At 42.1% G+C, this 27,129-nt stretch overlaps 1 protein-coding gene across 1 annotated transcript in view; it reads right to left on the bottom strand.

Annotated features, from left to right (window-relative positions):
* The window catches only part of LOC126272950 (uncharacterized), a 62,461-nt gene extending 36,364 nt beyond the window's left edge, over window positions 1–26,097 (bottom strand). Inside the window, exons 1-3 of the mRNA XM_049976249.1 lie at window positions 25,832–26,097; window positions 24,980–25,070; window positions 17,685–18,337 (exon numbers count right to left, since the gene is read on the bottom strand). Of these exons, the coding sequence (XP_049832206.1) occupies window positions 17,685–18,337; window positions 24,980–25,070; window positions 25,832–25,913 (826 nt within the window). The 5' untranslated portion in view covers window positions 25,914–26,097. The remainder of the gene's footprint in view (window positions 1–17,684; window positions 18,338–24,979; window positions 25,071–25,831) is intronic.
* Between the last annotated feature and the right edge of the window lie 1,032 nt (window positions 26,098–27,129).

Here is a 27,129-nt window from a genome sequence, read left to right as displayed (position 1 = left end):
TGGTCAGGCGTCCGTGTGCCTGTCGCTGGGGCAGTGAGAGGAATATGGGGTAGTGATCACTACCACACAGGTTGTCATATGCTCTCCAGTGGATAGATGGGAGAAGTCCTGGGCTGCAAATTGATAAATCAATGGACAAGTAGCTACCTCAAGCCACACTGAAATGTGTGGTGGCCCCAGTATTTAAGAGGCAGAGGTCGAACTGAGACAGTAAAGTTTCGACATCTCTGCCTCGGCCAATAAGCATGGTGCCACCCCACAAGGGGTTATGGGCGTTAAAATCTCCCAAAAGTAGGAAAGGTTTAGGCAGCTGATCAATCAGTGCAATTATTACATTCAGGGATACTACACCATCTGGAGAAAGATATAAATTGCAGTTATTTCTTGTGTTGTCCTTATTCTGACAGCCACGGCTTCAAGAGGGGTTTGAAGGGGCACAGGTTCACTACAGATTTAGTTTAGGACATAAACGCAAACTGCATCTGACACACTATTACAATCGCTATGGTTCCTGTAGTATACCTTATAACTGCGGAGGGCAGGGGTTCGCATTGCCGGGAACCAGGTTTCCTGGATGGCATTGCAGAAAGCAGGTGTAAAAGTTTAACAGTTGCCTTAGCTCAGCCAGGCGGTGGAAAAACTGCCACAATTCCACTGGAGGTTGACATCATTGTGAGACTGGGAAGTCATGGAACATTCAATGAAGCAGTTTACATCTCAGGGTCACTTGCTGCCACCGACCTTTTGCCTGAGCAGTCTACATAAATTTTGTCTGAGGGTCTGGCGAGATCTAGGTCCTCAGCAGATGCCAGAATATTCACCTCATCCGCAGACATAGAGCTTGGAGGTAGCACTGGTGTGGTTGCCAATGCACTTCTCTTGGTCTTGGGGACCTTCTTTTTTGTATTTCTCTCGCTGTTCCTTGGGTTTCCCTGACTGGGAGGATTTCACTGATTCAGTCTCCCGGACTGAGGATGAGCTTGAAGCCCTGCGACAAGTTGCTTTTGGGCTTTTCAGCCACTGTTGGGTGTCATCTTTCCCACTAACAGAAACCTGGGAAGGGAGTGACCCAAAGGGTCACTTTCTAGTGAGAACAGCCAAAGAACTTTTATGCTTCTCTGGTATAAAAGTGGGGACGGACATCCTCAATGGTTGGAGTGGGGGTGTCTTGCTCCTGAAGTAGGTGGTGCAGGAGCAACAGGGAAGTAAGTGCCTCCCACCATCAAGGGGGCAGGTGAAGTGTTCTGGCTCTTAGAGGTGACTGGGGTTGGCAGAGCTGATGGGGCTAGAACTGTTGTAGCGGAGGCGTAAGATGATGTCATGCATACTGGATGTAGGCATTCAAATTTCCTCTTAGCCTCAGGTCAGAAGGCACCGCATTGGGGGAGGGGTATGGGGTTTTACATCACAGTGGTAGACCATCACCTTGATCTTCTCAGGTAATGTATCACCCTTTCTGGCCAAGATGAAGGCACCGGTGGCAACCTGATTATAGCTCGGACCCCAGTGGACATGCCGGACAAAATTACACCTCGCTGTTCTAAATTGGTGCACAGCTCATGGTCACACTGCAAAAGAAGGTCCCTGTGAAATACATCCTGGACCGTATTTAAGCTCTTATGGGGCGCGATGGTTACAGAAATATCCCCAACTTGTTACAAGCGAGTAACACCCATGACTGAGCAGAGGATGCTGTTCTGATCAAGACTGACCCAGATATCATTTTGGACAAGCCCTCCACCTCCCCAAACTTGTCCTCTAAATGCTTAACAAAAAACTGAGGCTTCATCGTCAAGAAAGATTCCCATCAGCTCTCGAACAAACAAGGTACCAGGGCGAATAAGAGCTGCTGCCATCCTTATCCTGACGTTCCTCCCATGGTGTGGCCAGGGAGGGGAACGATTTGGTGTCATACTTCTATGCCTTGAATTGAGCCTGTCAACACTTGGAGACTACTAGTGTTTGACTACCAGCAAGAGATGATGTACTAAGCTTCATCGCGTGTCATCCACCCTGATGCCGCCCACTCTGACCAAGGACCCTACTCACGGGCACCACCCAGTCGCAGCAAAGGCCGCCTGGCAGGACGGCCATTGCCGGGAGTCCCGATGCCCCAGAGGGATGGGCATCTACCCCTTGGCATACGTGGGGAGTTAACGGCGTAGGTATCAGCGGTGTTACCATCGTTCTACTAATCTATCACACATACAAGATCAGGTGCACTGACAGCATGTGGAACTAAGTCTGTTGGCATGAAAAGTTGCACCAACAGACTTAACTCCACATGTTGTCAGTGCACCTGAACTTGTATGAGTGACAGATTATTAGAACAACAGTAACACTGACAGTTCTGTATATATTTAACAACATATTACGATGCTATAAGTGTCGTACTAATCGGATCTTGTGGGACTCTCTCACAGTCAAAAGGCTACATTTTGACGAGAACATGTACTCATGTCAGATAGTCTTATATTCTGACAGAATGTAACTTTTGCAGTGTTACTTGAAAATGGCCGTAAGGTCGAAATTGCAGTAGTAATAATAAACATTTTATACGTCAACGGCGACTATGATGTATTTTAAGAATTGTGAAAATACTTTGTTGGCACCCACTTACATAGGGAGGAATGTATATCATAATAAAATAAGAGAAATTAGAGCTCGCAAGGAAAGATAAAAGCATTTATGTTTCCTGCACACTGTTCGAGAGGGGAGCGGTAGAGAAATACATGTAGCTTGAAGGTGGTTCTATGATTGCTCTGCCAGGCACTTAATTGTGAATTGCAGAGTAATCAAGTAGATGTAGATGCTTCAGTAGCAGTCAAGGAAGTTTATGTCCTGCATTTATTACTTCTCCAAATGTGAATCTGAAAGCGACAATTCTATTATTGACATTTTGAAGACTCAAGAATGAACTGCAGAAGCATGCGTCGGCAAGAGAACTGTAAAGAGAATAGTAAGCAAGAATGTCAGAACTGTAGAATCCTCACAAAAATTTGTTTTTGTGTCACCTGAAAATCATCAAAATTGCATGAAACCTGTTAGACAAATAGATGGTTTTGACAATGATGTTTTAAAGCACTCCTAGTCTGAAAAGCATACAGGGTGTAAACTTTCAATTGACAAACCAGAATAACTCGAAAAATAAGCTTCACATGAAAAGATGCATAGAATCTGAAGTTGATTATTTTTGGGGGGACATCTGCTGGTGCTAAAATTAGCCCGCCACCCCAGCCCCCTGGAGGTGGGGCGGGAGGAAACTTAAAAATTTCAAATGGGAACCCCATTTTTTATTGCAGAATCAGATTCTACATAAAAAACTATGTACATTTTGTCTTAAACATTTGTTTTGATTCTTGGCAGTTGGCGCTGTTATTCAAGAAAATCCATGTTCTCATTTTTGCATGGAAAATGGTTACAGATAAATAAAAACACTTATTTACCTTGTAAATTTTGATTCACTAAAACTAAAACTCTCCCTCTCTCCCCATAGGGCGGGGTTTGAGAGAGAGGAATTAGAGTTTTACAGATGTTGACCCAAACACTATTTTTTTCCGCAGAGTTGGATAAGTTGCGTGTGTTTCGTGGTCATGAGGCCGCACAACTTTTAATATCAAACAAATATCTCACTAGCTAACTAACTAACCAAACATCCTACTTACTAATGAGTGAACTCATTAACTAAAAAACTGACTCACAAACCTAATATTTAATTAGATCCAGAGTAATCATTCTTGTTTGTTGAGGTGTCTCACAACTGGGGTGCTTAGTTAAATTGAGTCTTTTAATTTTGGGTGTAAAAACCTAGAAATGACATTCATAAATTTATTGACTTAAATCACATATTGTTCACACCTTTACTTTGTTTCGGAATATCGCGGCTGTTATGTCATTTACATTTTTAGAATTATACATGATAATCAATATCCCACTCAGCCCTGATCGATAATCGATGCTCTTATCCAGCCCTTACTGATGAGTGGCGTAATGTTTCGGAGTGCCACCGATAGGTGACACAGGGATGAGATACCCGCCTTTTCTCGTAATAAGATTGGTTGATTGGTTGGTTTGGGGAAGGAGACCAGACAGTGTGGTCATCGGTCTCATCGGATTAGGGAAGGATGGGGAAGGAAGTCGGCCGTGCCCTTTCAGAAGAACTATCCCGGCATTTGCCTGGAGTGATTTAGGGAAATAACGGAAAACCTAAATCAGGATGGCCGGATGAGGGATTGAACCGTCGTCCTCCCGAATGTGAGTCCAGTGTCTAACCACTGCGCCACCTCACTCGGTTTCCTCGTAATAAGACTGAGCTTTAGAAATTATAAGTATTAATGTAATAAACACACTGTATCTTTTACTCATCTGAGCATTCAGACAGCAATACATAATTTATAACGATTGTCTTTTGGGTGACTTATGTTTGATTACCTTGTGTGACGGCATTCGCGGTTTATGCTCGCTACCAGTCATGTTTGATTTTGAGTTAGTACTGCTAGGCGGAATTACAGCGAGCGGGCCACTTCTTGCGCATAGAAATTCTAACCTGCCTCTCTCACAACCCCCTATTTCTTTCCCCTCTTGAGATTAATAGGTGGCATATGTCATTATGAATTATCTTTCTGTGAACGAAAATGTTGAGATGGTGTATATTTTTGGAGAAAGTGGGAAAAACTTTTGACGATGCAGTCATTCATTATCTGCAGCATTTTTCCTGGGCAAGTGCAATCGTGGTCCTGTTTTGTTAGAGTTATTAAACAATTTACTGCATAAGGTAGTGTGAACCAGAAATAAAGAACCCATGCAGTTACGATTTGTGGAGAAAACAATCAAGTGGAAGTCCTAGCTGCTGTGGCTCTTAATCCACATGCGAGCACAAGAGAAATAGCAAGGCAATCTGGAATTTCACACCTGAGTGTTTGGAAAATCCTGAAGCTCCACAAATTTCACCCATACCTTGTATCCATCCAACAGGAACTACACAGTGATGGCTTCCAAAACTGTCTAACGTTTTGCCACTGGGCAGTTCACAGATGCAAACAAACCAAAACTTTTTTGCTAGAGTACTTTTCTCCAATGAGACAACATTCACAAACCACGGTTAATAGCCATAACATGCAGCACTGTAGTGAACAGAACCCACACTGGTTTCGAGAAGTCAACCATCAGCGACCTTTGTCAGTCAACGTTTGGTGTGGTATAATTGGCGATAAACTGATCAGTCCATATTTTATCGACGGTAGTTTGAATGGCAACAAATATCAACACCTACTTGAAAATGAACTGCCAGATCTAGTTGAAGACCTGAGCATCGCATTTGGGCAAAACATGCGGTTTCAACATGATTGTTGTCCAGAGCATTATTCATTAGTAGCGCACAGTGTATTAGATCGACTTTACCATGGTCGCTGGATCGCCAGGGCAAGTCCTGTGAATTGTCCAGCCAGATCGCCTGACCATATCTTGCCAGATTTTTTCTTATGGGGCTATCTAAAAGGTATCATTTATCAGGAAATGCCTACCACTCCCGAAAACATGATGCAAAGAGTAAGAGATGCTTGCGCTGCAAATTACATCAGACATGTTATCAAGATGTGTGCAGGGATTTACAGCATGAGTCAATAACTGCATTGAAGTTGGAGGTCATCAGTCTGAACATTTGATTTCATAAAACGGTGAGATGCAAGGGATTTACAGACAACAAGCAGGCCGAAAATGAGAGGCGAGGGGACTCTATGGAAACAAACAATCCATTTACTTACAAGTATTTGAAAATAATCAACAATAAAAGAAAACAAATTGTTCCTTTTCAGGACCACCAAATATTAAATGGGAATACATTCATTTTTAGTTAGCGAGTGGGTTAGTCTTTTAGTTTGTTTACTCTGTTAGTCAATGAGTTCACTCGTTAGTAAGTAGGATGTTTGGATAGTTAGTTAGCTAGTCAGATGATTTGTTTGATAATTAAAAGTTGTGTGGCCTCATGACCAAGAAACAAACAAAACTTATCTGAATCTGCGGAAAAAATTAATATTTGGGTCAACATTTATAAAACTAATTACTCTCTCTCAAACCCCATCCTATGCGGGGAGAGGGAGAATTTAGTTTTAACAAATAAAAATTTACAAAGTAAATAAGCATTTTTTATTTATCCGTAACCATTTTCCATGCAAAAATGAGAACATGGATTTTCTTGAATAACAGTGCCAACTACCGAGAATCAAAACAAAAGTTTAAGACAAATTGTACGTGGTCTTTTTTAATGTATAATCTGATTTTGCAATAAAAAATGGGGATCCCCATTTGAAATTTTTAAGTTTCCTCCCGCCCCACCCCCAGGGGGCTGCGGTGGCGGGCTAATTTTAGCATAAGCAGATGTCCCCCCCCCAAAAACAATCAACTTTGGAGTCTACACATTTTTTTCGTGTGAAGCTTATTTTTTGAGTTATTCTGGTTTGTCAACATAAAATTTACACCCTGTGTAAGAAGAGAATGCCAACATCACAAAAACTTGTTGCAATTATGCCTGAGCAAATTGGTTTTGAAGGTAGTAGTTCGTCAGTGTAAAGAATTATTAATACATTGGTTTTAAACATGTTAAGAAGAGAGTTTTCAATGGAAAGAAGAGACACAGAAGCAGCACTAAGAACATTTGTTATAAAGATTCACGATACAAGAGGAGGTAGTTCTACAGTGTATTAACCTTGATGAAACCAGTGTTGCCAACTCCTAAAAAACGCTCCCCCTAGGATCAATTCGAAATCCCCCTAAATCTTCCTTCAAACTGCCCAAAATTCCAAATAGGCATCTGTGTTTGATAGAAACATTTAACTATTAATAAAAAACATTCGGGTAGGAAGAAATGATGATTTTATTTACACAGTCTTATTTTAAACAATACAACTTACAATCTACATACCCTATTATGATAAACAGACAATGGCAAATTTTTTCGACTAATTCTTTGTGATGAATTTAATTTATATAAAAATATACATTTTTATGTAAGGATGGGTGATCCATTATTTGAAAAACTCAATGCTGTTTGTTAACTAACTTAGGGGTTAGTAAATCTGAAAGTTAAGACAATAATGATAAGGGGGAAAAAATTAACACACAGTACAAATTATTCTAATTTAACATGAAACAAAAATATTTCAGGAATGATAAAAATGTGCTCTCATTTCGCCTTACAGAACACTGAATATTTTGTCAAATGCTTGAGTATCATGTTGTGTTTTACTATTGCCTGCATGTTTCTGATCATACATATTGACGCTGAATAATTCAAGCATACGAGTGGATGGAACGAATGACACACAAACTGCAGTCTCTTTGCAATGTAAATCTTACCATCATTATACTTCTAAGTACTTCAAATGTTCTTAGTGCTGCTTCTGTGTCTCTTCTTTCCATTGAAAACTCTCTTCTTAACATGTTTAAAACCAATGTATTAATAATTCTTTACACTGACGAACTACTACCTTCAAAACCAATTTGCTCAGGCATAATTGCAACAAGTTTTTGTGATGTTGGCATTCTCTTCTTACACAGGGTGTAAATTTTATGTTGACAAACCAGAATAACTCAAAAAATAAGCTTCACACGAAAAAAATGTGTAGACTCCAAAGTTGATTGTTTTTGGGGGGGGGGGGGACATCTGCTTATGCTAAAATTAGCCCGCCACCGCAGCCCCCTGGGGATGGGGCGGGAGGAAACTTAAAAATTTCAAATGGGGATCCCCATTTTTTATTGCAAAATCAGATTATACATTAAAAAAGACCACGTACAATTTGTCTTAAACTTTTGTTTTGACCGCGCCATTCAGCATCCCAAAACGAGAGAACTTTGCGGCGTAAGACTGCCCGCAAATCAGCCGCCAGGAGGCCAATCTCCAGAGTTGGCGCACTGGTGGCCTCTTTCGCCAGTCGGTCAACAGTTTCATTGCCGGATATACCAACATGGCCTGGGGTCCAAACAAAGACCACAGACCTGCCATTACGGGCGAGAGTATGCAGGGACTCCTGGATAGCCATCACCAGACAAGAACGAGGGAAACACTGGTCGAGAGCTTGTAAACCGCTCAGGGAATCGCTACAGATAACGAAGGACTCACCTGAGCAGGAGCGGATATACTCTAGGGCACGAAAGATGGCGACCAGCTCAGCAGCGTAAACACTGCAGCCAGCCAGCAACGAACGTTGTTCAGAATGGTCCCCTAGAGTTAGTGCATAACCGACTAGACCAGCAACCATCGAACCGTTGGTGTAGACAATGCCTGAGCCCTGATACGTGGCCAGGATGGAATAAAAGCGGCGTCGGAAGGCCTCCGGAGGGACAGAGTCCTTCGGGCCATGTGCCAAGTCGAGCCGAAGGCAAGGGCGAGGCACACACCACGGGGGTGTACGCAGAGGGGCCCGGAAAGGAGGTGGAACAGGGAAACACCCAAGCCAGGAAAGAAGCTGTTTGACACGTACGGCGATCGGACAACCCAACCGGGGCCGACGTTCTGGCAGATGAACGACTGACTGCAGGAAGAGGACACGATAATTTGGATGCCCGAGCAAGCTAAAAACATGGGCAGCATAAGCAGCCAGTAACTGTTGGCGTCGTAACCGCAGTGGAGGGATACCTGCCTCCACAAGTATGCTGTCCACAGGGCTGGTTCGGAAAGCACCAGTGACATGGCGTATCCCACTGTGGAGGATTGGGTCCAGCACCCGCAACGCAGATGGGGATGCTGAGCCATAAGCCAGACTCCCGTAGTCCAGACGGGACTGGATTAATGCCTGGTAAAGCCGTAGGAGAGTAGATCGGTCGGCGCCCCACCTGGTGTGGCTCAGGCATCGCATAGCATTTAGATGCCGCCAACACGCCTGTTTAAGCTGCCGAATATGAGGCAGCCAAGTCAACCGGGCATCAAAAACCATCCCCAAAAACCTATGTGACTCCACCACTTTAAGAAGTTCGCCATCAAGATATCAAGATAAAGCTGCGGCTCTGGGTGAACAGTGCGTCACTGGCAGAAATGCATAACGCAGGTCTTGGCTGCGGAAAACTGAAAACCATGCGCTACAGCCCAAGACTGCGCCTTGCGGATTGCGCCCTGTAGCTGACGTTCAGCAGCTGCAATGCCAATAGAGCTGTAGTAAAGGCAGAAGTCATCAGCATACAGGGAAGCGGAGACAGTATTTCCCACGGCCGCAGTGAGCCCGTTAATAGCTATTAAAAACAGACACACACTGAGAACAGAACCCTGTGGCACACCGTTCTCCTGGACTTGGGAGGAACTATATGAGGCCGTAACGTGCACGCAGAAGGTACGATACGACAGAAAATTGCGCATATAGATCGGCAGAGGGCCCCGAAGACCCCATCCATGAAGCGTAGAAAGGATGTGATGACGCCATGTCGTATCATACGCCTTCCGCATGTCGAAAAAGACAGCAACCAGATGGTGACGGTGGGCAAAGGCAGTACGGATGGCCGACTCCAGGCTCACCACATTGTCAGCAGCAGAGCGGCCTTTACGGAACCCACCCTGAGACGGAGCCAGAAGGCCCCGAGACTCTAGTACCCAATTCAAGCGCCGGCTCACCATCCGTTCAAGCAACTTGCAAAGAACATGGTGAGGCTAATGGGACGCTAGCTGTCCACCTCCAAAGGGTTCTTCCCTGGTTTCAGAATGGGGACAACAAGACTTTCCCGCCATTGCGACGGAAACTCACCCTCGACCCAAATGAGGTTGTAAAGATCGAGGAGGCGTCACTGGCAGTCCACTGAAAGGTGTTTCAGCATCTGAGAGTGGATGCTATCTGGCCCAGGAGCGGTATCAGGACAGGCGGCGAGGGCACTTCGAAATTCTCACTCACTGAATGGAACATTGTACAATTCAGGATGGTGAGTGCGAAAAGAAAGACTCCGACGTTCTATCCGCTCCTTAATGGAGCGGAAGCCCAAGGGGTAGTTGGCAGAAGCGGAATTCATAGCAAAGTGCTCTGCCAAGCAGTTTGCAATGATGTCGGAGTCAGTACAAACTGCTCCATTCAGTGAGAGCGCAGGGACACTGACAGGGGTCCGATAGCCATAGAGGCGGCGAATCTTGGCCCAGACCTGCGATGGAGTGACATGGAGGCCAATGGTGGACACATACCGCTCCCAGCACTCCTGCTTGCGTTGGCGGATAATGCAGCGGGCTCGTGCACGCACCTGTTTGAAGGCGATAAGGTGGTCGATTGAGGGATGTCGCTTGTGACTCTGGAGCGCCCGCCAGCGAGCTTTAATCGCTTCAGCGATCTCAGGCGACAACCAAGGCACAGTCCGCCGCCGGGGGGACCCAGAAGAACGGGGAATGGCAGATTGGGCGGCAGTAATGATGCCGGTGGTGACCGATTGAACCACTGCATCAATGGCATCGTTAGAGAGAGGCTCAATAGCGGCAGTGGAGGAGAACAAGTCCCAGTCAGCCTTATTCAGAGCCAATCTGCTAGGGCGCCCAGAGGACTGACGCTGTGGCAGTGACAGAAAGATCGGAAAGTGTTCACTACCACACAGGTCGTCATGCACTCTCCATTGGACAGACGGTAAGAGGCTAGGGCTACAGATGCAAAGGTCAATGGCGGAATATGTGCCATGCGCCACACTGAAGTGTGTGAAGGCACCATCATTTAAGATCGAGCTGCGCCAATAAATGCTCAATGATGGCGCCTTGACCTGTTGCCACTGACCCACCCCACAGATGGTTATGGGCGTTAAAGTCGCCCAGTAACAGGAAAGGTGGAGGCAATAGAGCTATCAGAGCAGCCAGGACATGCTGCGCGACATCATCATCCGGTGGAAGGTAAAGACTGCAGACGGTAACAGCCTCTGGCGTCCACACCCGAACAGCGACAGCCTCTAAAGGTGTGTGGAGAGGTACAGACTCGCTGTGAAGAGAGTTCAGGACATAGATGCAGATGCCACCAGACACCCTTTCATAAGCTGCCCGGTTCTTATAACAACCCCGGCAGCCACGGAGGGCGGGGGTTCGGATTGCCGGAAACCAAGTTTCCTGCAGAGCAATGCAGAGGAAAGGGTGAAGGCTGATAAGTTGGCGGAGCTCAGCTAGATGGTGGAAGAAACCGCTGCAGTTCCACTGGAGGATGGTGTTGTCCATGGCTGAGAAAGGCTCGACGGGACTGGGAAGGGAGATTACACTGCTGGGTCACCTGCTCCGATTTAACACCTGTGATAGTGCTTTCCATGGTGAGATTGAGGTCCTCAGCGGACGCCAGAATCTCCACCGCATCCTCAGACGCAGAGCTGGAAGGTTGCGGTGGAATGGCTGCCACCGTAAGTTCCTTGGGCTGAGAGCTCTTCTTGGGTTTCTCACACCATTCCTTGGGTCGCACCGGCTGGGAGGGCTTCATCGATTCAGTCTCCGGGACAGAGGAGGATCGTGAAGCCCTACGACCAGCTGATTGCGGGCACTTACGCCATTGTCGGTTGTCAGGCTTCTCGCTGGCGGAAATCTGGGAAGGGAGGGACCCAAGGGACCCGCTGCGAGTGTGAGAAGCCAAAGAAGTTGGACACTTCTCCGGCTTAGAAGTGGGGACGGACGTCCCCAATGGGTGGGATGGTGTTGCTCCTGAGGTAGGTGGCGCAGGAGCAACCGGTAGGTAGAGCCCCCCACTGGCGAGGGGGCAGGAGGAGTTTTACTACTCGTCGATCCGGCCACAATTGGAGAAACAGACGGGGCTAGCACAGGTGTTGTAGCAGCAGCGAAGGAAGATGTCATTCTCACAGGATGGAGTCGGTCGTATTTCCTCTTGGCCTCAGTATAGGTTAGTCGGTCCAGGGTCTTGTATTCCATGATTTTACGCTCTTTCTGGAAAATTCGGCAGTCTGACGAGCAAGGTGAATGGTGCTCCCCGCAGTTGACACAGATGAGAAGCGGGGCACATGGAGTATTGGGATGTGATGGGCGTCCGCAATCTCGACATGTGAGGCTGGAAGTGCAGCGAGAAGACATATGGCCGAACTTCCAGCACTTAAAGCACCGCATAGGGGGAGGGATATAGGGCTTAACGTCACATGGGTAGACCATCACCTTGACTTTTTCCGGTAATGTATCCCCTTCAAAGGCCAAGATGAAGGCACCGGTAGCAATCTGATTTTCCTTCGGACCCCGATGGACGCGCCGGACGAAATGTACACCTCAGCGCTCTAAATTGGCGTGCAGCTCTTCATCAGACTGCAAAAGAAGATCCCTATGGTAAATAACTCCCTGGACCATATTTAAACTCTTATGGGGTGTGATCGTAACGGCAACATCCCCAACTTGTCACAAGTGAGTAACCATCGTGACTGGGCAGAGGATGCCGTTTGTATCAGGACTGACCCAGAGCGCATTTTTGACAAGCCCTCCACCTCCCCAAACTTGTCCTCTAAATGCTTGACGAAGAACTGAGGCTTTGTGGAGAGAAAAGACTCCCCATCAACCCTCGTACAAACTAAGAAGCGGGGCGAGTAACTGCTACTGCCATCCTGAGACTTACGTTCCTCCCACGGTGTGGCCAGGAAGGGGAACATTTTCGGATCGTACTTCTGAGCGTTAAACTGAGCCCGAGAACGCTTAGAGACTGCTGGCGGCTGGCCACCAGCGAGAGACGATGTACCACGTTTCATTGCGGGTCATCCACCCTGATGCCACCTACTCTGACCAAGGGCCCTTCCCACGGGCGCCACCCAGCCACGGCAAGAGCCACCTGGCAGGATGGCCGTTGCCGGGAGTCCCGATACCCCAGGAGGATAGGCATCTACTCCTTGGCATACGTGGGGAGTTAACGGCGCAGGCATCAGTAGAGCGATCCCTGTGTTGTCAGGGGCTACAACCAACAGGGTACATGGCGGCCCCACCACAACGGACTGGCTACCGTGCTGGATGTTAGGTAACATGTGGTCCATGGTCGCCTTTGGTGCAGAAAGAGGCACTGCACAGTGCAAGGTGTTATCTGCACGCAGAAAAAGAGTCATGCCCAAGAGATGGAGAGCGGACAGGACTGCAGTTCAACGGTGTATAAGCTGGCGAAAGGTCTGATCGCAAGATGGACACAATGCACCAAGTAAGGCGCCCTTCCCCAATCGGCTCACTCTTCGGAAAATTTTGAGAGATGGAGGTCAAACCCAACAGGGGACCATCATACAAGTCCGAAAAGTTTGAGATTCCTTTTAGTCGCCTCTTACGACAGGCAGGAATACCGCGGGCCTATTCTAACCCCCGAACCCGCAGGGGGTCACTAAGGCCTTGAATCTTTTTTGGTTTTCCAGTACCATTCATAGTTTGGTACAATATATTATACTGTTCTCTTCGTTTAGAGCTACAGGAAAACCAATTATGTGTTTCCTGTACTAAGAATTCCACTGACGTGATAATCTCTCCGATGCCTTTTCAGTGCATAGATGGAGTGAATGACAAACATACCTCATGACAGTTATGTCACTTATTTCATTTTTAAACAGAGACATGAGTGAACTGTGTTTCCCAACCACGACACACCATTGATGGCAATCCCAACGATATTTTCAACTGACAAACCATCTCCTAACTGAGTTTTAATGGCACCGTGCATACTTTTTGCATCAGCATCAAATATTTTTATCAATCTATGGAAAGTTGTGATCAGTGCCTTTTCTTTGCACAGAAAAATCACAGCATAACACACAAAACTTTTTGCATTAAAAGATTACTGCTCTCATTGATTACGATCAAATACGGACCGTCTCCAATTGGCTTCTACCAAATCCTGAAGCATGCATGGACCTAGCACATTTTTAATTAACATCGAACATTAAGTACAATGGAGTTTTAGATCCAAAATTGTAGGAGACGAAGGGTATAGTTGTGGTAGTATCTCAATCATGTGGTCCACAGTCTGTAATGGGTTGTGCTCTGAGATGAATGCAGCAATTTTCAATTCAGTGATCTTGGTTGTTTCCGACAAAACTGATTTAAACGTTGAAGTCAAAGTTTTGCATGACTGTAGATTTCTCGAATGCTACAGCCTTCTTATGTTTATCAGTCTTTGCGTGACTCACGAGATCCTTTTTGTGCGCTTTTAATGTAATTCGGCAGTACTTGCAAGTCACAGAGCATGAATCATTTGGATCAGGTCCTATTCAACCTGTAATATAAATAATATGATATTCAGACTTGGTCTGTATACGTGCAGATGAATATGTGTGTGTGTGTGTGTGTGTGTGTGTGTGTGTGTGTGTGTGTGTGTGTGTGTGGGTGCACGTGCGAATGTGTACCTGTTCTTTTTTCCCCCCTAAGGTAAGTCTTTCCGCTCCCAGGATTGGAATGGCTCCTTACCCTCTCCCTTAAAACCCACATCCTTTCGTCTTTCCCTCTTTCCTGATGAAGGAACCGTGGTTTGCGAAAGCTTGACTTTTGTGTCTGTGTTTGTGTGTCTTTTTTAGGCAATTTTTTAATGAGTTGCAAAGACCTCCTCAACTGGCTGGGGTATAGAATGAATGTAAAAATATTAGTTAAAAAGAGCTTTCACACCACCTCTGTATCAAAAGTCACAAGCACAAGCATGAAAATATTCAAAATGCTGTGCCGATAGAAATATCCCCATTGTCCATGATCACATTCAGTTATTCTTTTTCTCGGACAGAGGATAATATAATATTTCAATTAGATTGCAATTTACGATGTGTTAAAAAAAGAGTTCTGGATCAGTCTCCCAACATTTCACATATTTTTGTTGCTATCATTTCGTGTTTTCTTTTGGCATTCTAGAATTAATATAAGCATCAATTCTTAATCATTGATGTTCTTGTTCATTTCATGGTACTTTTTCAGACAATTACAACTTACTTTGCAATCTTAAAAAGTAGATTCTGCTGCTACATAGGCCATCAGTTACCTGGCCATGTTATAATCTTAACCATGCAGGATAGAAGAATAAATAGTACCAGCATACTCGAAATATGTTCTTTCGATAGTTCTGTGTTCTACTGTGAGCGGCGCAGGATAGAAGAATAAATAGTACCAGCATACTCAAAATATGTTCTTTCAATAGTTCTGTGTTCTACTGCGAGCGGCACAAAGATACGCAACATCCACCAATACCCGTACAATTGTGTTTAGCGCTTGCACAGTATGAAGATCTTTCTCATTGCCTTGGAGACTAGCGTAAACTATTCCCATCATAGCCTCTCATACATAAACAAACACACACACGCTCAAATTAAGGATAATTGCACAATGTGGCACTGCACAAAACTGGCACTAACAGCACAGGCACATAGGAAACACAAACGACACAGATCTGTAAGTCCACAGTATTGGTGATAAGTTGAGAAAACCGTCCCAAAACATACGTGCTACAAAACGCCACTGTTTCCTGAGCATGTATCCCGACATCAATACGGGATATGATCACCATGCACATGTACATGTACATAGGCCACACAACAGGTTGTCACACTCTGGATCAGATGGTCGAGCAGCTGCTTGGGTATAGCCTCCCATTCTTGCACCAGTGCCTGTCAGAGCTCCTGGCTCCTGAAGTGTCGTAGGGGTTGGAAGACGTGCAGCGATACATTGACCGAAAGCGTCCCAGACATGCTCGATAGGGTTTAGGGTTGAAGAACAGGCAGGTCACTTCATTCAGCTGATATATTCTGTTGCAAGGTACTCCTCCACGATGGCAGCTCGGTGGGGCCAAGCGTTATCATCCATCAGGCGGAAGGTGGGACCCATTACATCCCGTTACACCTGACCTGTTACAGTTCCTCTGTCAAAGACATGCTGGGATGTACGTGCACCAATCGTAATCCCACCCCACACCGTCAAACTACAACCTCCGTACAGGTCGCTTTCAAGGACATTAAGGGGTTGGTATCTGGTTCACGCCATATGAAAAGCCGGCGAGGATCACTGTTCTGACTATACCTGGACTCGTCCATGAATATAACCTGGGACCACTGTTCCAATGACCATCACAGTTGATCTTGACACCAGGCTTTATACGGGATCTCCTGTGACCAGAGGTCAGTGGAATGCACCTTGCAGGTCTCCGGACAAATAAACCATGTCCATTCAGTCGTCTGTAGACTGTGTATCTGGAAACAACTGTTATAGTGGCTGTGGTAAGGTCCTGAGCAAGGCTACATGCAGTACTCCACGGCCGTCTGTGGGCACTGATGGTGAGATATCAGTCTTCTTGTGGTGTTGTACACTGTGGACGTTTGTACTGTACTTTAGTGCCTGGACATGTTTCCTGTCTGCTGGAATCATTGCCATAATCTTGAGATTACACTTTGTGGCACACAGAGGGCCCATGCTACGACTTGCTGTGTTTGACCAGCCTCCAATCGCCCTAGTTTTCTACCCCTCATAATGTGTGTTCTTTGAGCCATTGTCAACACACAGTCACCATTAGCACATCTGAGAACGTCTGCACACTTACTCACTGCACCGTACTCTGACATGCACCAACGACGTAGGTCAAATGCACAGCGTTGTCATACCCAGAGGCGATTTAAACCCGCAAACCGCCCACCAGAGCGTTGTTTCACCATGTATCAGCATTATCCTTAATTATGGGCATGAGTGTACGTTTTAGATGTTGCCGACCATAGTGCCACCACATGAGGTATTGATTTTGTGTCCACTGCTGAAGCACGCTGCGCACACTCATTTGCTCTAGTTTCCACAATCTCAACTGCTGTCGTTCGCACACGCTTTCTGCCTGTCTCTCAACCACTGTGCTGCATTATACTTAAGCACCTAGCTGCCTTATGCTCTCTCGACCTCATCCCTGCATTGTGTGTGTGTGTGTGTGTGTGTGTGTGTGTGTGTGTGTGTGTGTGTGTGTGTGTGTGTGTGTGTGTGTGTGACTGATCTATTTTTGACAAAGGCCTTATTGGCTGAAAGTTTAATTTATGACAGTCTTTCTCTTGTGTCTATCTGTGACTCAGCATCTCCACTATATGGTAAGTAGCAACTAGCCTTTTCATGATATTATTCTGTATATTAGCAATTAGAGCAAATGTGATATTGGCACTGAAAAATCTCTTGTACAATGACAACTATTTACATTGCAATTTATCCACTCTCTACCTCTTTTCCATCAAGTTGTTCCAAACTAAGGCATGCCTAATGCAAAACAATTAATATGTGACCTAAGTGATGAGCTCTCAACACATCCTACGTAATGACCAAAAATTCTGCTTGCTAATAATATCTTTAGTTTTAAAAGTTTGCTTTCTCGTACACTAAGTCTTGGCCAAATAAGCTCGAAACTGGTTCATAATAAAGAAATATTAGTTCAACAAAACAGTTTGCTTTCCAAACTTAAATTATGTCAATTCATGTAAAAATAAAAGCATATGCTATGTTATACAGATTGGAGGATACTAATGTATGCTTATTTCTAGCACATCCAAGACAACATAAGCTTTTGGTCATCACACATGCTGTTGCAAGAGATCAGTGATTTACATCTAAAACAGTTATGTAGAAGATGCCTACCATTTGATGGTGGCGTGGTCATCCAATTGCTTAGTAGACATTAAAAATATTATGACTGGCACAGAAACTGTAATATTTTTAAGATTAGTCCTCACAACACAGTCCATAATCGATGTAACAGTTATTACTATGTTTTCTTAACTTTATGTCTAATGCCTACCTGACACTTCATCACCTTCTTGATATAGAAGCATCTGCTGATTCTGCATAACTTGAACATTTTGACAATGCCTTGCCCCAGTAGCATGTTTCTCAAGTTCACTTTTACCTGCATTCATTGTTGTATTACATGCTAAGCACCTTGCCTTCCTTGGGTTAGTTGGATCTCTAGCTAACCAATCTCTAAATATATCAATATTCAACCACTCAGCTCGGAATAACTTTGGTTTGCCTTTCTTTTTATCTACACTGTCACGTATTCTTCTGGACTTAAATGAATTACTACTGGTATAGTAGTGCGCTTCATCCTTTGATGTGCTTCTTTTTCTTCCTGTTTTAAATTGTGATGGTCTGTTAATGTAAGTATCACTTACATCATCAAACTCTTCCAAAGTATCTTCATCCCATTCATCATCAGTTCCGATACCATCTGATATTTTATCATTAGTTATTACTTCAGACCTTACATCTGTTTCATCTCTCACATTTTTTCTTAAGCTTTGCATTGATACATCAGTCTTCAATCTCTTTGGCACTTGTTCTATATTAAGCACTTCATTTTCACGCAAATCTCCACTAACTTCACCTTGATGATCAATTTCTGATACTACTGTTAACTTTTCATTATTGTCAATACTCCTTTTAATGTTTGCACTGAAAACAAAAGGAAGAAATATTATCAGCAATAAAATACAGGAATGTGTTACTTAATAAATTCACTTTTTTGCAGTTTTGTTGCAAACACAATTTGTGTCACATCATAAAGAAGTCAAACACAATGAACTTTGTAGATTTTATTTTTTCAGTTGTTCACTAGATCTCTAAAAAGGATGTACAGTTATGTTAGAAAGAACACTATTTTTTTATGGATTACTGGCATTGTGTCCACTGCTTCACTCGCATAGACTGTATGGCTTTGAGACTTTTTTTTGTTCATGGTTAATGAAATTTTTATGTTGTTCACAAATTGCAACACCTTTTAAGCTTTTTGCACTAATTAAGGCTACATAATCATGGTCTTTTTCGAATGTACTTCTGACTAAAAAGTGATTCTGGTAGCTGGAGTCCAAAGTTTTTGTTAATCATGCCTTTTGCATTCTTGTGGAGATATTTCTATAGCAACTTTCACCCCCTAACAAATATTTCTTTATATCTAACCAAGATAAAACACACCAATTTTCATAAATTTTGCTTTAAATTTTTTTTAATGTAATGAAATATTTTCTTAAAAATTTTCATCTCCTATTGCATTACCTTAGTGGTTGAATTTCCACAAATAAACACACTTTTTTTAAAAAAAATTTCTAGTCAAGAAATCATATACCAAACACACATTATTTTATTTTCTGACTGAGAAACTAAATGCCACGTTTTTGCAGTTTTAGCTTCAAAATTCTCTTACTAGTGTCACTTTCAAAAAGCTTTCATTCCCTACAGTAGAAGATCCGCATCCTCTCCGAACTTCAGTTTTCTATCCTTAGCACTTTGGGCTGGGCGATGATGAGTCAGTGAATCAGTCTGACTATTCCATCTGCTTAGGGGTTGAATTTCCAAAAACAGTGAAAAACTTATTAAGTTTTTCATCTTTAACTGAGATGTCGAACACCAATCTTCAAAGATTTAACTTCAAAAATGCTTTCACAATGAAATATTTTATGAAACATGTCACCTCCAATTTCACCCCCTTAGGAGATGAATTTCCAAAAACAATAGCATGCTTCTGTTTTATTTGTAACAGAGAAGCCAAATACAAATTTTCATATATTTACCTTAAAAAATGCTTGCACAATGATGCTATCTTTAAAATACTTTTAACAGTTCCTTATTGATTATATATTTAAAAAAGCTTTCACCCGCTATTTCACCCCATTAGATCAAATTCCAAAAAATGCTGAAACACATATTTCTTTATTTCTGACCACAAGGCCAAATACCAATTTTCACAGGTCTAGCTGCAAAATTGCCTTTATAGCGTGATTATTTTTTTCGAAAAATCTCTTTGTAACGACACCTACAGTATAAGAGACACACCTTCTGCAAATTTTAAGTTTCTATCCTTAGCAGTTTAGGCTGGGCGATGATGAATCAAGTCAGTAAGTTGCCTTTTATATAAATGAGGGTTGGAACTTTAATAGTGGCAACCATTTATTTACAGCTCATACAAAACAGATATGTGTTTCTAAGTTTTACTGACCTTCAAAGTAGTTGCCAGCAAACGAACAAACAGCATAGAGACAGATGTGACGATACTTTCTGCAAGTACTTGACCATTATTTTGCAGGACAAGGCTCAAGCACGTACAGTGCAAGCTGTTACTGCTTTGTTTGACTAAAGGGGCTGTTTAGTACTATACTACCTACTGCACTCCCCTGACTTAAGCCCTCGTGAGTTCAACTCTATTTCTAAACTGAAGGAAATGCTTCACGGCACTCGATTCAGAACTGCTGCAAATTTGTTGTGCAATAAACCATGCCGCTCGAACTGTCGCCACAACTGGCACTGCTAAGAGTATCCTACGACTTCCACATCACTGGCAACAGATTATACACAATGCTGGTGACTACTTTGAAGGTCAGTAAAACTTTGAAACACACAATTATTTTGTACGAGGTGTAAATAACTAGTTGCCACTATAAAAATTATAACCCTCATACATTATTTCCCATCAGTTCTGTATTGCAGTTATCACTATATTACTTTTTTATGGCCGTATATAGCTATTGAAGTATATGCTGGATAGCTTTTCCTTTCATTACTGTCCCTTAGTGAGAAAACATTAATAACGCCACTGAACATGTGAGATACTACAGTGCTGTTGAAATTCCTCGGTATATTTCATACCGGCAATTAAGTTTGCTACACACCAGGCAAATATCTTTAGAAAAGTACTTGCAAAACTTATATTTATATTAGACGACAACAAATTCCTCTTTTCCAGAAATCATTTACATGCTATAGCTGGTTTGCATTTTATACCCTCTCTATTTTAGTCACCATCAGTTATTTTGTGCCCAAATAGCAAAATTCAGTGTATCATTTCCTAATCTAATACCCCCTGCATCATATGATTTAAATCAACTTCATTCCAGTACCCTCGAGTTGCTTTTGTTAAGGTTAATCTTATATCCTCCTTTCAAGATATTGTCCATTCCATTCAACTATTCTTCCAAGTACTTTTCTGCCTCTAACTGAATTATAATGACACTGGAAAACCTTTAGTATTTATTTCTTATCCCTTAATTGTAATTCCAAATTTCCCCTTTGTATCTTTTACTCCTTGCTCAATGCACAGACTAAACATATGGGCTTGGCTACTACTATTTCTCACTCTCTTCTTGACCACTGCTTACCTATCATGTCTGACTTAATTGTAATCTGGCTGCTGTACAAGTTCTAAATAACCTTTTATTTCTTGTATTTTATCACTGCTACCTTCAGAATTTCCAAGAGTGTATTCCAGCCAAAAGCTTTATCTAAATCTGCAAATGCTTACATGCAGACTTGCCTTTCCTTAAACCATCTTCTAAAATTCAGTCATAGGGTTAATATTGCCTTAAGCATTCCTACATTTCTCCGGAACCCAAACTGGTTTTCCCCTACGTCACCTCTACTAGTCCCTCCATTCTTTTATAAATAGTTTTTGTCAGTATTTCACAACCATGACTTATTGCAATGATGGTTCGGTAATATTCACACCTGCCAGTAACTATCTTCTTTGGAATTTAAATTATTACATTCTTTTCAAAGTTCAAGGGTATTTCACTTGCCACTTATCTTAAAAAGTACAAGGGATGATAGTAATTTAACATCCTGTCGACATAATGGTAAAGACAGAGCACAACCTCCAAGTCTGGAAGGAAACTGGCCTTGTCCTGTTCAAGGAAGCCATTGCATTATTTTCCTGCAGTGATTTAAGGAAATTGTAGAGAACTTTCGTCTGGATCATTGGATGGGGATTTTAATTGTCTTCTTTCGGAATGCAAGTACACTTTGTTATCCACTGAGCCACTTCACTCGGTCTCTCTATCTTGCACACCAAATGGAATAGTTTTGTCATGGTTGGCTGGCCCAAGGATCTCATTAATTCCATAAATGTTGTCTATTCAAGGGGTCTTGTTTCAATTTAGGCTCTGTCAAATTCCACTTGCAGTATCGTACGTCCCAATTCATATTCATCTACTTCCCCTTCCCTTTCTATAATATTAACTTCAAGTTCATTTTCCTTTTACAGCCCTTTTACATATTCCTTCCACCTTTCCCTCCTCTGTTTAATACCTGCTTGCCAAATGAATTTTGACATTCGTAATTCAGATGGCTGTCTCCCTTTTCTGCAAAGATCTTTTTAATTTTCCCTATAGGTGACATCTTTTGTCTTAGTAATGCATGCTTCTACGCCTCGCATTTCTTGTCTAGCCATTCCTGCTTTGCCATTTTGCACTTCCTGTCTACTCTTTTTTTTTGCCAGAGACATTGAACACAGACAAAGAGGGGATAGAACAAATTGTTACAGGTTTGTTTGAGCCATGGGACAGTCTCATGGAAATGCTGAAGAAACTGATCTGTCAGGAACTTGAAGGTAGACACCTACTAAATCACAAAAGTCTTGAGAACCAGTATGAAGTGAAGAATATATTAAGAGTGTACGTAGGGACCACAAAGACCCACCCTTCATCCCTCACAGCATACATGAATGGTCTTATGAGTGGTACAATGAGAAGCATCTCTGCCAAGCACTTCACTGTGGTTTCCCGAGTACTGACGTTAATGTATGAGGGCGTGCTTAGAAGTAATGGCTTCGAATTTTTTTAATATGAAACTCAGGAAGCTTTTTAAATAAAACAAATATTATTAACATTCTACATCTTTATTCATGTCTACATTTTTATTTCTCAACGTAAGTCACCTTGGGGACAAACCCATTTCTCCCAACGAGATAGCAGTTTCTTCATACTATCACTACAGAATGAATGTCTTTGCTGATGGAGAAAAAAACTCACCTCTGCTTGGATGGCCTCACCGCTATCAAAGTGAAGTCATCAAAGGTATTAAGTTTTGGAAACAGATGGCACCACGTTAGGACTGTATGAAAGATGAGTGATGCCAGTGAACCCAGGGCAATGGGTAATTGCAGATGTCACAGTGCTTGTATGTGTCTGGCACTGTCATGTTGAAGGAGAATTTGAAACACTATTACAGCATGCTGTTTCTTATACACCAACATAGTCGCATTGTACACTGACATGATACTTGGTACAATTTGGAACCCATTACTGGGAAAAGGCTGCAAAAACATAGGCATGAAGAATAAAGATGTAGAATGTTAATAACATCTGTTTCATTTAAAAGCCTTCAGAGTTATCACACAAAAAATTTGGAGGCATAACTTGTCAGCACACCCTCATAGAATACCAATGTCTTAACAACTCGCATGCGTCAGTAAGGCTTCAGACAAGTTTACTAAAGTTGCACTAACCTGCCAAAACCCAAAATGTTTGGCAAGACATACGACCAGTGTTGAATATTGATAGAGCTATGCTCACAGAAGTGTCAGCACATGTGTCAGAGCAACTCAATCTCAGATCTTGAAATAAAAATGACCAGTTCACACACTGATAATTGATAATTTCTAGAGCTTAGCTATCTCAAGTCAGTTTTGCCACTTTGCAGTCAGCGTGACCATAGAAGCATGCCAACTGACAGGATTTTGGCACTTTTTAGAGAGTTCATGTGGGCTTTAGGGGAGACAGGGAAGGGACACAAACAGTTTAATTAGTTTCCTGCTAACTCTACAGCACCTTAAAATTTCCCAGGAGAGTAAGTGTGTGGTAAAGCCGTGTTACAATCTTAGTAACAGCTGCTTTATCTAAGACACCTTGTGAAGGTTAACAGGGTTAGTACTTCATTACACTGTGCGACAGCTGTGATAGCAAATTTCTTAAGACTAAAATAAAGAACACGTGGGGAATCAATTGTTGGCATTTTCAGTCAGTCATAAGGCAGCAAACACATTCGGGGCACATCACTAGGTAGTGTCCACTGCAGTGGACTGTGTACATATGAAGCCTCACAACTGATTGAAAATGACACAGAAGCAACCATTAACAGCTTTACAATGTAGTGGACACTATGTGGTACATGGCTAAAGGAGCTCTATATTCATGGAGTTTTCCCCGCTAGCCATTAATCTTATTTGTAGTGTACATAATTCTGTATTATTGGAAAGTTGCATAGGCTATGCAATGATCACCAACTTCCCTCAGTACCATTTTACATCACTCACAAAATTTCAAGATCGATGGTCTGGAGAGTTTTGATCATTTGCCGTAGGTTGCTGTTGAAGTTCCAGTTTATCACATGGTGGAGGCAAATAACTGGTAGCACACAATTGAACTGTCTATCTGCATAAAAGGAAGACATGGTGTAGTATCTACTGCAAACTTCCCTTTCACACTGAAGATGGCAAACTTTCAAGCAACTTCGTTTTTGCACTATTATTGCAAGTACCGGGATTTACAATAGCATTACTTAGCAATTACTGTCTTAAGGTGTTTTTTTCTTTTTTTTTTTTTTAAATTAAAAAATCACAAGAAGAGTATCCTGAATTTTGTAAGGTGCATTTCTTTGCTGGCCTACTTTTTTCTGCCCCAAATTGCTTCACATTTCACTCCTCAATGTACAAACACTTTCCCAGATAGGATGAAAAACACTGCACATGAGCCATGCCGTGGGGGCTAACAAGAAATTCTTCCAAAAGCGGATCCTCTATATTTTATGCTAGTTGTCTTTTCATTACATGATAATGTGATCTACCACTGGGGACCTCAATGGCATGGCTTAATAAAACAAAATTTTTGCCTCTGTATTGCCCTTCAATAAGACTTTACCCCGTAATACACTATTTAGTTTCAGCATTATTGTCTTCTGATAGGATCAAATTATAACAGTATATACCACAAAGAGGTAGCAGCTTATTTTATTTAGTATATTAAATAATGCACAACAGTACATGATTATCATATATGACACTATGAATTAATGTAGGCCTTAATCTATTCTGAACTTTGTATGTACATACATTATAATTATTTTGCATAGGGTTAACAGAACATGTATTCATGATTAAAACAATTTTGCTAATAACAATAGGTACAACATTTGGCACCCTTTTGTAAAATCAAAGTGAAACAGAAAAAACACAAAGCAAGGAACGAGTTGGAGGAAAGAAGCTGAACTGAGAAATACTAAAGATGGTAATAATTTTTTAGCCATATGATAAGCACCTAGGCAGCATCTTACCTGGACGAATTTGAGCCATGTGTCAATGTTACCAGATTTGTGCATTTAACTATCTGTGTCACTGCCGATGTTGGAATATGCTTCAAATTGACTGTAAACAAAATACAACTTTTATTATGAAACTACTATACACGTCCAGGGCGCCTTAAGATTTATTTACAGAATAGCAGCTCATTGGAGACCCAATCTGAAAGTCTAATAACATTTCCGCGATTTTTTTTGTTCAACGGCTCTGCAGTTGTCACGGAGCCCACGAAAATCGAGTAACTGCTTTATCTACAACAGACCTTCAACAAATTATCACATGTACTTCCTACACATCAATAAAAAAAAACTATATAGATATTATAAATAAGGGAAGTATACGTAGCCTTCTGGTGCAGTTTACAAACAAAACATGCCACCTACATATTTGTACTAAAATTGATTATTAGCCCATGGATCATATTTTACAATATTTGTTGCTACGACTTATTAAAGTCATTCACTAAGCCCCTGTAGGAACATTTGGAAGATTCCTAACCATGGGGAAAGTATAACAAATTATGTTGTTATAAGACAACTGAATTATTTGTGCTGCTCGAAATTCAAATACAACAGAAATTAAACTTTACAGCATGTGTCACACAGTGGTAAATTTTGTCTCTGTACAGAAACCGACGGAGAAGTTTCTGTGCAATTTCCCTACTCTACATTCGAACTAAGTTCTACACCAAAAAGTGTAATTATTTCGTATGAAAGTCGAAGTAAAATAAACAATACATCTACACAAACACATGCCAAGATATGATACGTCACAAGACACATTTCCTTAAATATTTCGCGTCTTTTGCTAAAACAATCTAAAACTACCTTTTTTCAAATTCAGATGCTGTTCCTGCGCCGGCAAGGATACCACATACTGCACACCATTTTGTTCACCGCCTTTACTCATGACAGATAAAACTATCCATGCAAACACAAAATACAGTGCGTAATATAAAATTCAGTTTTAAAATTCTACGCTTTTTTCTGCAAATGAAATTACACAGTTAACAGTGGTCGAGTCTTTAACAGAACGAAGTACACTGAGGGAAATGAAACGCCAACTTTACCAGAGATTATGATTAAACATGCGCGCCACTACGGTACCGTCACTGATGACAGAAGAGATATAAAAATATACAATAATATTCGACAACAAATGCAGTATGCGTGTTTTTGTACGGCAATTATTGGTAAGGAAAATACCAAGTGATGTAATCACTTTTGACGATTATGTCCTATTGGAGATGCATTATGTTTGTCAGACAATGACAACTCTTTCACAAGTTTTGGCGTAGCGTCCTTAAGTCGGGTTTACACACGCAACGAAAGTGTCGTCATAGGTAATGGCATAATGCAATTGCAAGGCTATTCTATGTGTGCACTCCCAGCTTTTCGTGGCTCTACTTAAGAGACGCAACTTTTGTCACGCCACAAAAAGTTCAGCTTGGTTATAGTTTGTTGCACCACTTTCCTACCACCATTGCTCCCTGATTGTTGTATTTCGAACCGCGAGCATTCTGTCGCAGTTCCTGCATTCCATTCGATTACAGTGAGTTTTTATTTTATTTCTGAAAAAAAGTGAAAACAGTTCACTTCTGGAACTACAAAAACAGCTACTTATGTTTGATTTTCTGTACCAGCAGTGTGTGTGCGTGTGTATGTGTGTGTGTGTGTGTGTGTGTGTGTGTGTGCAATGTTTCCAAACCAATGACGTACACCACAACCTTAATAGATTTTTGTATAAGTAAATATATACACTTAATATATGTAACTAAAAAAATGAGTTGTATAAACTTCGTGGGACCAGAGATCCTATAAATTGTGGATTATATGCAGGAAATAGCTCCAGTGTTCGATGTGGCAGCTGTTAAACTAAAAGTTAGTTGTTTGAAATGCCTAGTATATTAACCAATGTACAAAATTCTAAAATTTTGGAAGATTGGTGTGTCAGCAGACGATATTTACACACCAGCTATTGGTTTGTTTGCCACTGCAGACAGAATTTTCGTCTCTGAATGTTACTTCGATTATAAAGATGTTTGTGGCGCCTGATTTATCCGTGTGCGAAATCTATTTTCTGATCCAACATTTGGGTTTCGTCTTTCTTGTATTCAACTCTTTCA

Source organism: Schistocerca gregaria, chromosome 5 (assembly GCF_023897955.1).
Source record: "Schistocerca gregaria isolate iqSchGreg1 chromosome 5, iqSchGreg1.2, whole genome shotgun sequence".
NCBI classification, from domain to species: Eukaryota; Metazoa; Arthropoda; class Insecta; order Orthoptera; family Acrididae; genus Schistocerca; species Schistocerca gregaria.
This window is presented reverse-complemented; position numbering and strand designations above follow the sequence as displayed.